The 12,929-nt window shown below is 34.7% G+C and overlaps 1 protein-coding gene across 4 annotated transcripts in view; it reads right to left on the minus strand.

Moving 5' to 3' along the window:
* Positions 1-12,929, minus strand: part of LOC145290933 (rabphilin-3A-like) — a 1,108,728-nt gene that overhangs the window by 123,399 nt on the left and 972,400 nt on the right. For all 4 annotated transcript variants that reach the window (XM_080136654.1, XM_080136564.1, XM_080136609.1 and 1 more), the window contains one exon: positions 8,051-8,130. In XM_080136654.1, the coding sequence (XP_079992780.1) occupies positions 8,051-8,130 (80 nt within the window). The remainder of the gene's footprint in view (positions 1-8,050; positions 8,131-12,929) is intronic.

Here is a 12,929-nt window from a genome sequence, read left to right on the forward strand (position 1 = left end):
GAATTCTCTTTGGTCCAAAAGATTAATGTAATGTTGGGTGTGGTTAAGTAAAAAGCTAATTCCTTTGTATAGAAAGTTTCATTCCTTTTTATTTATAATCTGATGTGACAGCTCAAAGTTGGTAAGTTGTTGTTGAACCTCATTATTTTGTTCTTTGGTAATATGGTCCTTCAGTTTGTGTTGTAGTCTGTCGAGTTCCTGGTATGTTTCTGAATGACTTATTGGTTGGTTGGTTGGTTGTTTTGTTTTACGGCATATCAACCCTTTTCAGGTTATTTAATGCCGAATCTGGTGATTTTGAAGAACGATTTTTTAATATAGTATATTTGTTTTTTTTAAGTCGTATTCTATTTAACCCATAGTTGGGACCCTACAGGTGCTACCACTCCGGGTCAGAATGGACCTGGGAGCAATGGCAATTAAAGGATGGCTCCACACTCCCTAAGGCCTGCAAGCTGGGGCCCTCACCATCGGATATAGTTTAAGGTCATATCCAGGACCTGAATGACTTATTGATTTTCCTTTTGATTAAATTAGTTCAAAATTCCTGGGTTGTTTCGTGTTGCATCGCAAGGTTATTTAATATGAATTGTGTGTATTTGGGCAGCATTTTTTCATTTAAACAAAAACTATTAAAGAGTATTTAAACAGTAAGCTTCTGTTTGATTATACTTTTTTTTTTTCATTTTTCTTTTTATCTTTTTTGGAGTCGAAATTGAAATATTACTTGTAACGTTTTTCATTGGTCTGAATTGGTATCGTCAATGAGGGTAAGTAAACACTAGTGAGAGAGACGGACAGTGGAAAGTTCTTGTAGTAGTAGATAGGTGTCAGCAGCTGCTAGATCCGGTATGGGGCATGGACGAGCTAGTTGCTGGGATAAGTAACTAGGATCATTGAGGGATTGCGATAAACATTTTAAGATGTCTTTGCTTGTGTTAAAGCTAACTGTGTTTAGTGCGGGGTTTAAGCATTTTCATATATACTAGCGGGGGAGGGGGTAACCGGCGTTGCCCGAGTGTTTATAGGTGTGTGTATTAACCCTGTTTAAATATTATAAAAAAAAAGACGATGTTAAAAAAAATCGGGAAAAAAACGGGGGAAAATGGCATAAATAAACTTGTCGGATCGAACATGCAATCTTAAGATAACAACGCTGTTTATATGGGGGGGGGGTAAATTAAAAGAAAAATAACGCTGCCCGGGTGTTTAAAGGTGTAAAAGAAAAAAAAAGTTTTGGTCGGGAGGCGGGATTGAACTCAGAAGCCTTGACACAGAGGTGGAAACAAAAGCCAACTACTTAACCATCTCGGCCGGAGTGAGAAAAATTGGTGAGCGTGTTAAGTTAAGGGTTATAAAGTGAGTCAAATAGGTTTGATTGGCAGGTAGCCGCTTAATGAGGTCATCGCAGGAGCGTTACGATGACGTGCCAGTATTTCATTTAATGCAAGACAGCTTTTTGGAGTTTGTTTACTTTTTTCAAAGCGGAGCAGTTTTCGCTTCCCCAAGATGAAACCAGCTCCCCATTTAAAGGGGATTGTTCAAATTGAATAGCAATTGTCTGATATAAGGAGAAACTCCACATTGATCAACAGCTGATTGCCTTCTGGACGTTCTGACATGAAAGCCGAGAACAGGCTGTATTTATTTGTTTCCCCACTGAGCAAATTAGGCACAAGGCCGTTTTTTAATGTGGAGAGAGAGGGGAAGGGGAAGGGAAAAGGGGACCAAGATGTGGGAAATGGGAGCTGGATGGTGATTTGCCAGAAGATTGCCACAAGGGCAATGGTTTTTGCTTGCAGCATCTGCCAGAATAGATACGAAGGCCACAAAGGTCCTCCCATGTGGGAGAGGTGGACTCCGAGAACAGGCAACGTTTCAATTAGTTTCACTTTATTTATACTTAAAGGTCGAACAAACAGGCAACACGGCGAAATAGCGCGATTTTTATAAAAGTCGATGTAAATAAATCTAGACGCGACGTGCATTTGCAAATCCTCGATATTATGATTTAGACGGTATATAAAAAGTTTTAAGACATAGTAATCCCCTCGAGAATGGCTGCGAAAAAAGCCTTTTCGAGACGTACATAAAATGATCACACACATTTTGCTTTATATATATATAGATGGCTTCTAGTATTTTCAGTATAGAAAACATCAAGATATTGTAGAATTAAAATTTACAATATTTTATTCAAAAGAAGGAATACGAAATAAAGATAAAAGGTTTCTTATTCCATCGAGTTTCAAAGAAAGGCTCTTCGCCATACAGGAAAAAAAGTTAGCAGAAAGTAAGTATAGATAAGTATCTATTTTTTGCTGGTTAGCTCAATTTTTGAAAACAGTCGAGAAAAAATTGAAAGAAAAGTATAAATTTATAGTATAAAGAAAAGTATAAATTTATAGATAAAATGAAAGTCCCATATGTATGGTTGTAAATATCCAGTGATATCCAAAAGTTCGCAATAAGTGGGGCGATTTCTGAACCCCAAAAGTATTCCATAAGATATCCTTTGGAAACTCTTTTAAAATATGTAGAGTTAGAGAAGGAATGAAAAGTCTGGAAAAAATCCTGTAGTGAAATGCGGGAGTAAAATCAAAACCTTGGAATTAATATTCTTGTGCAGAGAGGCATAGGAAGTCTTGGGGTTACCATGAAAAAGAGTAAAAAAAACAGAGAATGAGATTTGAAGCAGAACAATTGGCAAAATAACCTTCCATGGCCAATGTAAATCAGAAAAAAGGAAAGAGTGAAACGTAAAAGTAAACAAAGAGAAAGTAAATAAGGTGTTTTTTTCCAATTACGCTCTCGATGCATGTACTAATAATGGTATTAACGGGGGAAGAGAATAAGGGTTAGAGAAGGAAAGAGGTAGGTAAGGGAGAGGGGGTGGAGAGAAGCATAAAATAGGAGGTGTCAGGTTGTTTGGTGTAAGAGAAAGATAGTTTGAAATAAGGTGGAAAGCGGCTAAAAGATAAATAAACAGATTCAGAAAGATGTACAATTAAAAAAATATGTATGCATCAGTAAATTTTTTTTAGATAATAGGAAGAAATAAGCTGCATATGAAAGAACTGCATATGAGAAAGTAAAACTGAAAGACTTTCAAACTTATGTATATCTAGTTAGAGAATAAAGTGGGGTGGATCAAGTATGCTGGTCTTGAAAGAATTGTAGAGTAGGGGAGCCTAGCAAATGTTAAAATAAGAGATAGATATAAGTGGAAATAAATTTAAGTGAGGATATAAAGGGATAGATGGTAATCAACATTAAAACATGGTTCAGGAGAGAGAATCGAAAAAGTTAAGGATTAAGGTACGAAAAAAGAATGGGGAGTAACCAAATATAGAAGAAAAACAAATAAGGAAAAAATTGTTTTTAGAATAGAGTGGTAAAAAAAAATGGTATAGAATAAAAAGGCAAGAATCATGTATATCCAAAAAGGAAGATAGTATCAAGGCACTACATCGGGTTTCATTAGGGCTAAAGCTAGAGGGAGGTGAAAAATGCAAAGGGTGGATGCATTAGAAAAATATAAAAGGAATTCGAGCTAAATGATTATTGTCTAATTAAAATGACATAAAGGTCAAATAACGAATTAATTGAGCAGTAAGAATGAGGGGATAAAAGTATTTAAAGAATGATAAATAAAAGAGAAAAGGGGATTATAGGTGAAAGAGAAATTACAGGTTAGGTTGATATAAGAATTATCAGCTAATGACTCGATGGTGAAGTGAATGGGGACTGTAATTATGTAATTACGAATTGGCTATACTTGTATTTTTTCCTATGTTGCAGCTATTCGTTTTTAGAATTAATGATGTTAGTCCTTTGAGATAAGGTGATAATGCTTACAGATTCAGATATACAAAGCTGGCAAAACTTAGCACCTGGAGTGTAGGATTTAAATCTTTGAGTCTTGAGATTTAACTTATGATTTTAGCCCTAAGATTTTTAATTTATGTAGAAAGTGCTGCACTCTTATTGTTATCAATGTTATCTTCGTTAAATGAATGGACATTGAAATGTTGAGTTTAATTAGCATGGAGGTTGAACCAATGCATGTATGGGTTTTAGGGGGTGTTCGTTGAATGTTAATTGTATGATTACTACTCTTAAAATTAGGTGAAGAAAGGTTGCTAGAATTAGTGTGGTTATGGATATTTCGGTTTTGGATAATATTTGTAGGAGAAGTTGGCAATATATCCGGAGAATTTATGAGGTGCTTAAAATAGTTACTATTATCGTTAGCAATTAAGGGAGAAATAATTTGGAAAGGAATTAAAAATGCATTTTGAGAGTTTACTTGAGGAAGAGTTAGATTAGAGTTAAGATTATCAGGAAGAATAGGAAGATTATTTGGATGTGATTCAGTTACAGTATAAGCATAGATTACATCCTTGTGTATGCAACTATTATCTAATGGGCAGTTCAGTTTGTTTTAGCAATTACAATTAGTAGTGGGTGTGCAAGGGATAGGGATAGATTGAGCAATCTTATTTTCTTATTATTAGATGCTATTATTTTTTGGCCTATATTAGGCATAGTGGAATATGAGATTTTAATTGAATTCAGAGATGCCTCATGGAGTAGTATCTTTTCTCTTCCTGTAGAATAGTGTGCAAATGAGGTTACTGAATAATTGAAAGCAATAATTGAAGCATATTTTCCAACTTTTATAGCAAACTCTACTCTCCCCAATGATTGATTTCAACATGTGCAACTGCCATTACTCAAAGGCAGCATGCACTGCAGATTTAACTGCCATAAGTTCAAATAGACAAAAGTTTATAGAAGCTAGAACTATTTGTCAAAGTAAAATAACCGCAGCTAAGTGTAGGCACACCAAAATCATGAGAGAATGCATTGAGCCACAGAATTTAGGAACTTGCGATTTCTGGAAAATTTATAACAGTGTAGTAAATAATGGACAATCAACAATTTCCCCACTATTCAACAACCATGAGGTTGTTTACATGGCAACTGAGAAAATGAACCTACTTGCCCGACAGTTTGCTTTCAACTCCACTTTATGCCCAACAAACTATTTCCTCCCAAATTTCCCTTTGCAAACGGAAGCCACACTTGATGATCTGTTATGATGTCATAAAAAACATATCAAAGACATGTGGCCTGATCTCATCCTTGCTATACTATTAAAATTGCTCCACTGAGGTTGCCTCAATACTTTTTCAACTCTACAATAAATGCTTTACAGAATCTTGCTTCTCAGACTGCTGGAAAATTGCTTCTGTGTATTCAAGAATTCTGGCGAAAGAACCCACTCACTCAATTATCGTTTCATTAGCCCCCTTCCTTTTGTTGCTAAAATCTTTAAGCACCAGTCTATCACTTCACAGATACTAAACTTCTTTCTGATCGACAGTATGGATTTAGGCAAGCTTTTTATACTGCAGATATCCTAATTATAATCTCTTAACGTATGTACCATACACTGGACAAGGAAGTAATCCCAGATATATCTAAGGCGTTTGATAGGCTTTGGCATTAAATCATGCAGTATTACTGGACGAATATTTCATACTTTCAGATTCTTCTTAGACAACAAAAAAATCCAGGTTGTCCTCGATGATCATACTTCAAAACAACACACAATGATTGCTCCTTTATTATTTCTAACATTCATAAATGACCTCCCTGATAAAATTGTCTATGAGATGGACATGTTTGCTGATGAGACCAAATTTTATAAAAGACACGAGTGAAAACAAATGTACACATATCTAAGGCAATGGCTGAAACCTTAGAGAATAACCTCCAGTCTGTAGTGAAATGTTGACGTAAATGGATGTTAACATTCAATGCTGTTAAGACTAAGCTTCTTTCCTTTAACAATTTTAAGAAACTTTCTCAACCACTGATTGCTATGACTTATAATAAAAGGTTTTCATTGAACTTTTTCAGCCTAATATTCACAGGCAACATGAATTGTAACAAATACACTGAAGACATTGCCAAGGTTGCTGCAAAGAAAGTGGGCTCTCTCTATGGTATTAGAAAACTACACTCACCTGAGATTATCCTATATCGTTACAAATGCTATCATTGGCTCATGCATCGAGCTTTGTTGTCACATCTGGGCTTGTGCATCTGTCACTACTCTCTTGCTGTTTGGATTCAGAAAAGAGTCTCCAACCTAATAGTCAACTAAGCTCCAATCCCTGTCCCATCGCCATATGTTGCATCCCTGCACCTAATGGCATGTGATTTGATAAATGCATAGTCCTCAAGATGTAAATATTCCCGACTAACCTGAACACTAGCAAAATCCCACCCATACATTCTAGAAGACATTCTACTCTTATAGTTTTTTTTTTTACAAGGAGTTCACCACTTATCAACGCCCGGAAGCCACTCAGGGATAAGGGTTATTGCATGTACAGTACGTTGTGCGTTAGTGCTGAGATTTCATAAAGTGTCTATTTAAGGGGGCGGTCCATCAGGAATTTGTTTACATTGGATTTGAAGACATCCAAGTTGTAGTCAGGTGGGAAAAAGGCAGATGGAACAGAGTTCCACTGGCGTGTTGTTCTAAGAAAGAAGCTGTGTTCATGGAATCTACGTTTTGATTTAGGCACAGATAGAGAGTAGGGAAAATTTTGACAGTGGCTTCAGCTTGACGGGTGTTTTTCATAAAAGATTGGCGAGGGCGGACCAGAGATTGGAGCTCAGACGAGCACTTGCTATGGAAATAACAGTAAAACAAAGACAGACTCGCAACGTCTCTTCTGTAGGAGAGAGGTTGCAGGGAAGAGAAAAGGGCATCCCCCACTAAGCCACGAAGTCTATTTTGTACTCTGTCAAAGCAGGATAGGCTATTTTTAGCAGTTCCTTTCCCTTTGAACTGCTAGCCTTTGGAATTACCTCCCAGTTTCCTACTATACTAACATGCAGAAATTTAAATGTAAAGTGAACAAACATCTCGCTGCTTAACATAGTGTCTTGTAGATATCATATTAAATAGTAGCCCTTACGTCCAAATGACACTGTTTAGGATAAACAAGAATAAAAATGAAAGAATCAGGAAAATTGGAACATTTTGTAGTATCAGATTGGTGCATTTTTTCCGATGCTAAACACGATTTGTTTAATTGTTTTCTTTTTTTTTGTTTGTGTTTAAAACTTATTTTTTCATTGTTGATACTAATGATGAAATAATGAATATTTATTGATTTTAAACAACTAGTAAAACTGAAATCTATACATCCTCACCGGAAAGTGTATTTTTATGTTTGCAAAAATATATGCACATATTACATGTGTTATTTATGGAAATTCGCCCCCCCCCCCAAAAAAAAAACAAAAACAAAAGAAAAAAAAACTTTACAACTAAATATTTAAAAATCTAAAAAGAATCGAAATCGGTAATTATACCGGAATCAGGATCATTAGAATCGTCCCATCATTAAACCAGATAAGATAAGAATTTAAGATAAGATAATGTACAATATTTAGGATACTTAAAACTAAAAAAAAAAAAAAAATCCTATTCTTCCCTACAGCCCTAGTTCTCACACAAGGGACGCTGCTAATTTTTTGTTATTTCTATGATAGGTGCTCGACCGAGCTCTAATCTCTTATTCTCCCCATAAAACTTTCCCAGCAGACCTCGACCACACTATTACCACTGCAAAGAATTTTCTATTTCTACCTCTCTGTACATAAATCCAAGTGAAATTTCCATGAACAAAGTTTCTTTCTGAGGGCCTCCCATATGTGGAACATATTACAATGATTCTGCTTCCCGTCAGATGCAAGATGGTCGTTTTCAAGCCAAATGACAACTACTTGAGTAGTCAAATTTTGTCTATTTCGTCCACTCATTTTTCTGATGGTGTTTTCAATTATCCAGCTGACAATCTTGTTAATCCTTATCCTCGAGCGGCTTTTGGCCTTGTTAAGTGGTGACTCGTTAGTAGTAAAAACCAAAAGGAAACGAAGTCTTTAACTTTTTCCAAACAAGAAAACGTAAAAAGTTGTTTAACGTTTAGAATAAGTGTAAAACGTGAAAAGTAAAAGGACTTACCCGTGCGCGCACGACCGTGCAGTTGAGCGCGTTACTGTCGATGTCATAAAGCAAAGAAAACTCAAATATTCCCAAAGTCTCTGAAATTGGATTAAAGAAGATTTAGATTAGGTTTTGCGCAGATAATCGATGAGAAGATATAAAATATCAAGAGTCGAAGAAGACTTTCAAATAGAAAGCAGCAGATAAAACGTAATGTCTTTACAGGAGAGTACGTTAACAAATTAAATTCACGAATACAAAATGCAGCAATACTCTAATTTTTTTTTACACGCTTGTTGATATAACATTTAGTGATCCGAGGAAAATGATGTCTTTAGACATGTTATGCTTTACAACGGGGTGATCAGAAAGAAATACTGGTAAAACCGCAATTTAGTGGCCTGAACATAATGCGATAACAAATTGTTTTATCTTTTTTTTTCTTTTTTTTTAAATACTAATGAATGAGGAACCATTTAGAGTTAAAATATATTACGCTTGTAATCTAAAAAAAAAAAAACACGCTTAAAATGCTGAAATAATCACCCAAAAACAAACCAGAACAAAACAATGGAGTCACTGATAGGTTTAATAGTTATTATTACGTGTAAAATCTGTGGAAATTCCACAGCCAATCATCATCATATTTGGTTCAACATCTGTTTTATACGTTGGCATATGTTGGACAGCTTTTAGAAATTGATTTCTAAACTAATCTGTCTCTGACGAGTTTTTATTATTATTTTTTTAATTTATGCCCCTTCTTTAAAACCCACCCTATTCTCTTTCTCCAACGTTTTCTTTGGTTTACCCCTGCCAACTGACTCGGCTATCTCAACTGTTCTACATCTATTCACACAAGAACTCTCATCCATTTTTGCATGTAAGCGAGCGACAAGTCTCCTGTTCTGCACACATGTCCCTATACTGTCAAGATTTAATCTTCTTCTGATATCATCAGATCTGAGGTTATCTTTAAGACTCACATTCACATATGCATTATAACTAGGATAATGTTGACGTTTGTAAGTTTTCAATTTCTCTTTATATCATGCATTAAGCCTTGGTGCTTCGTCAACTTCTCCGTCTCCGCTCAATACACGTAATTGTAATTTGGAACACTCACCTCAACTCGAGTTGCCATTTTTTCAGTCTTTTTTAATCCCAAGTGAGTTGATGTGCAAAATACAGGCTCTTCATCTCTTCTCTAATATCTTCTTATATAATAAAATGATAACGATTTTTTCTAATAATAATAATAATGATAATAATAATAATAATAACAACAACAATATTTATGTACATATAATAAAATGATAACGATTTTTCCCCTCTACAAAAAGAGGGCAGTATAGCTTCAAAAATACAGACAGCACATAAAAATTCAATATGGTCACACAATCTCCCTATATGTGGGGCAAGTTTTCTCGATATTATGCCTCTCTTTTAACCAGTATCATATCTTTCTATATAAATTCCGGCAAAATTCTCTCTTCCAAACAAAACACACATAGATGGGGGTTGCACAATACCGTAGAACCCCGGGATACGTCAGCCTCGACATACGTTCTCTTTCAGGTTACAATGTGAAATATGATGTATTCCCCCCACCTTACGCTGTTATTTATAGTGTTATTTGATCATATACATGTGTATTATATACTATACTGTATTTTGTTACTAATTTTTAATATGTACTGCATAAAATTTTGCTTAGGCGCCACCATACGGCGATTTCACCATACGATCTCAACCCCAGAATGGATTAATGCCGTATCCCAGGGTTCTACTGTATTTACTCCCTTAAGATTTTCTCCTCATACATTTCCATCATACAAAAAAGAAGAAAAAATGATTACTCGTTCTATACTATATTATGTGGTCAAGAAATAGGTAATTATTTTACATTATATTTATACAGTAGAGCGAACCTCTGAAAAAATACATGTATTTCCAAGGTGTTAACATGTAGTCGCAGAAAACACAGAATTTTATGTTTATTTTTCTGTTGGCCATGTAGAGGCAAACGGTAAAACTTTATTGGAAATGTCAGTATGTTTAAAAACAAAACTTTGAATATCATTTTTAAATAGCATTGTTCATCACATTTATGTAGTGACGTAGTCAAATATAATGACTAATGTTATTTAATATCATGTTAGAAAATTATGCACACTAGACATAATCCTATATATTTACAAAACCACAATTCGCCCATACATAGAGTATTGTTGCCACATCTAAGCTAATGCACCTACCACTCTTAAACAGAGTCCAAAAACGAATTTCAAATCAAATAGGTCCTGCAAGATCTAACCTTTGCCCCATTGCTGCGATGTTTCATATCTTTGCATATTTTACAAGTACTTTACTGGAATTCGTAGCAGTTGTGTTCCCTCGATGTACATACTTCCGACTAATCGAACAAGCAGCAAAATTCCATCCCTTTACTGTTAATGTCCCTATATATTAGAAAGCTTTCTACTCTAATAGTTTCTTCCCTTGGACTGTTGGGAGTTTAGAAAATCTCTCAATCTCCTGCTTTCTTGACTGTACTAACTTTCAGAAGTATAAATGCTCAACTCCTCAGTCTTCTATTAGACATGATCCCAAATAGCAGTCCCTTACGTCCAAGTGGTAATATACTTTGGAATGAAAAACAGTAAAAAAAAATATTCAGAGTTTTAATTACAGACACAAAATTTCCATGATAGTAAGAATAGTGTAAGCAGAAAGAAGAGAAACAACACTTATAGGAGATTTCAGATAAAGAGATACATACATAATATGTTGGGAGAAAGAAAGAGATACGCACGTATATTTGTCTCTGTCAGGATTAGGGTTTGGAATGACATTCGGAATTACAAATATCACATTGGGGTTTTTCTCATATTTGAAAGGGACAGCTTAGTTATCAAAACTTTGGTAACTGCCTCAGATCTTGACAATCCAAGACAACTTGTCTTATTTCTTCTTTTTATATCAACTCAAGAAACTATGCCAACCTTGAACACAGCCACACACACACACACACACACACACACATATATATATACGTTACATTTAATACCTACAATGTTTCTGTTTATAATAAATAAGAATTCTGCATTAAAATATCATATGCGTATTTTATATATATATATATATATATATATATATATATATATATACAAGCAGACCACCCGGCGTTACCCTGTCATAAAATATGCATAAATATTATATTTTAATGCAGAATTCTTATTATAAACAGAAATATTGTAGGTATTAAACGTAACATTAAATTCCTTAAAAAAAAAAAAATGAAGTAAAAAAAAAAAACAAAAAGAAAAAAAAGGAAAGAAACTGAGACATGTACATGCGAGTATTATGCTTTTATTAAACAGTTCACTTCTTGCAAGTGAAAAAAAGAAAATCCTCGAGCAGAGATCAACACCTAAACCGAGGCAAGTACAATAACCTTAAACCAGCTTGACTTAACTTTTCAAAAGTGTTTTCAAAGCAACTTATACTTAACATAAAAAAGCTGTCATGTTTCACGACTGTGCATGCGCAGTCGTGAAAACAGATAAATATCCAATTACACCCCCCCCATGTAGCAATTTTTCAATTTTGATCCCTTAGAAGCCCTTTTTTCAGCTAAAATTTTTTCACATGTCTGAATACTCTATATACCAAATTTCCAGCCTGTGGATCAAAACTTCGCTGAGTATATAGGTTGAGAAGTGTCCTCACACACACATTCTCACTTTTATAGATATATTATAGCATGTATCAAAAGGTGGTTGAAAGAAGAAAAAAAACCCAATAAAATGCTTAATCATAGGTTCTACATGAGCTAATATAGAGGATTTTATTTAACATCTATACATGACAGTCCGTTGATAGATAGCAGAGATTCATTGATCTGGTTATCCTGGATTTAGGATAAAATCTGTAAACATGCACTGGGATTCATGTTTTAGTGTTGCGTACCAATGGCAGCCATTGGAAGTGTCTGATGTATGGCCAAGGGGAAAGGAGAGCACAGGAGAAATCTTTGATTTTGTGTAAAGCCACACAGAAATTGTATTTTGTTTGTAATAAAATGATTCATTAAAAGAGGAAAACCATGAAATTTAAGTAATGTTTCTAAATGGACTCCAAATAAACCATTTTGAGTAGACATTAACCGTTATGTCTAGAGTAGTCAGCTTCTGAGAAAAACCAGATCAAAAAATTTATACTATATTCCAGTCAATAGGCAAGGGGAAGTCAGCTAGAGTCGGCCTTCCGAGAGTGAGGCTGACATAATAAGAGCATGGATTCTCCGTGGATTAAATAAAGGGTTCTGCTCGAAATTATGTGCAGATTCAATAGTTCAACAGGAAGATTCCTGGGTTTGACAAGATACACCTGAAAAAGTTTGGAGGTTACATTGCCCAAAACGTTATGCTAAAAATACCCAAGATGAGAACAGTAGTCCAAATAATACGAATTATCAATCCTCATCTAAAAAAAAAAAAACAGAGAAACTATTCAGTGACATTTTATCTTTGTTGTGGCTTTACAGGACTGGTAATAATCAAGATAACACAATGGTTTAATTAACAACACGTCTAATCCTGGGACCATAACTGCCACTAATAGCTGCTATAACGTTTAGTCGGAACTGCATTTATTTCTCAAATAGGTAGATCAGCTTACATCATAACAGTCTTTACAATTCAAAGACTTTCTCAATATGGCCGATGGGAAGAAAAACATAGACGTTAAAATTAAAAATACGTGGTGTATCTATGAAGTAGAGTGGATGTTTTCTTTGTTTTTTTTTTAACTTCAGTCATTTGGTAAAATACTGACGTGAAAAAAAAACCCATAGACGTTAAAAATCAAAATATGTAGTGCATATATGAAATGG

The sequence above is a fragment of the Euprymna scolopes genome, chromosome 1 (genome assembly GCF_053919585.1).
Source record: "Euprymna scolopes isolate OS-2025 chromosome 1, ASM5391958v1, whole genome shotgun sequence".
In the NCBI taxonomy this organism is placed as follows: Eukaryota; Metazoa; Mollusca; class Cephalopoda; order Sepiida; family Sepiolidae; genus Euprymna; species Euprymna scolopes.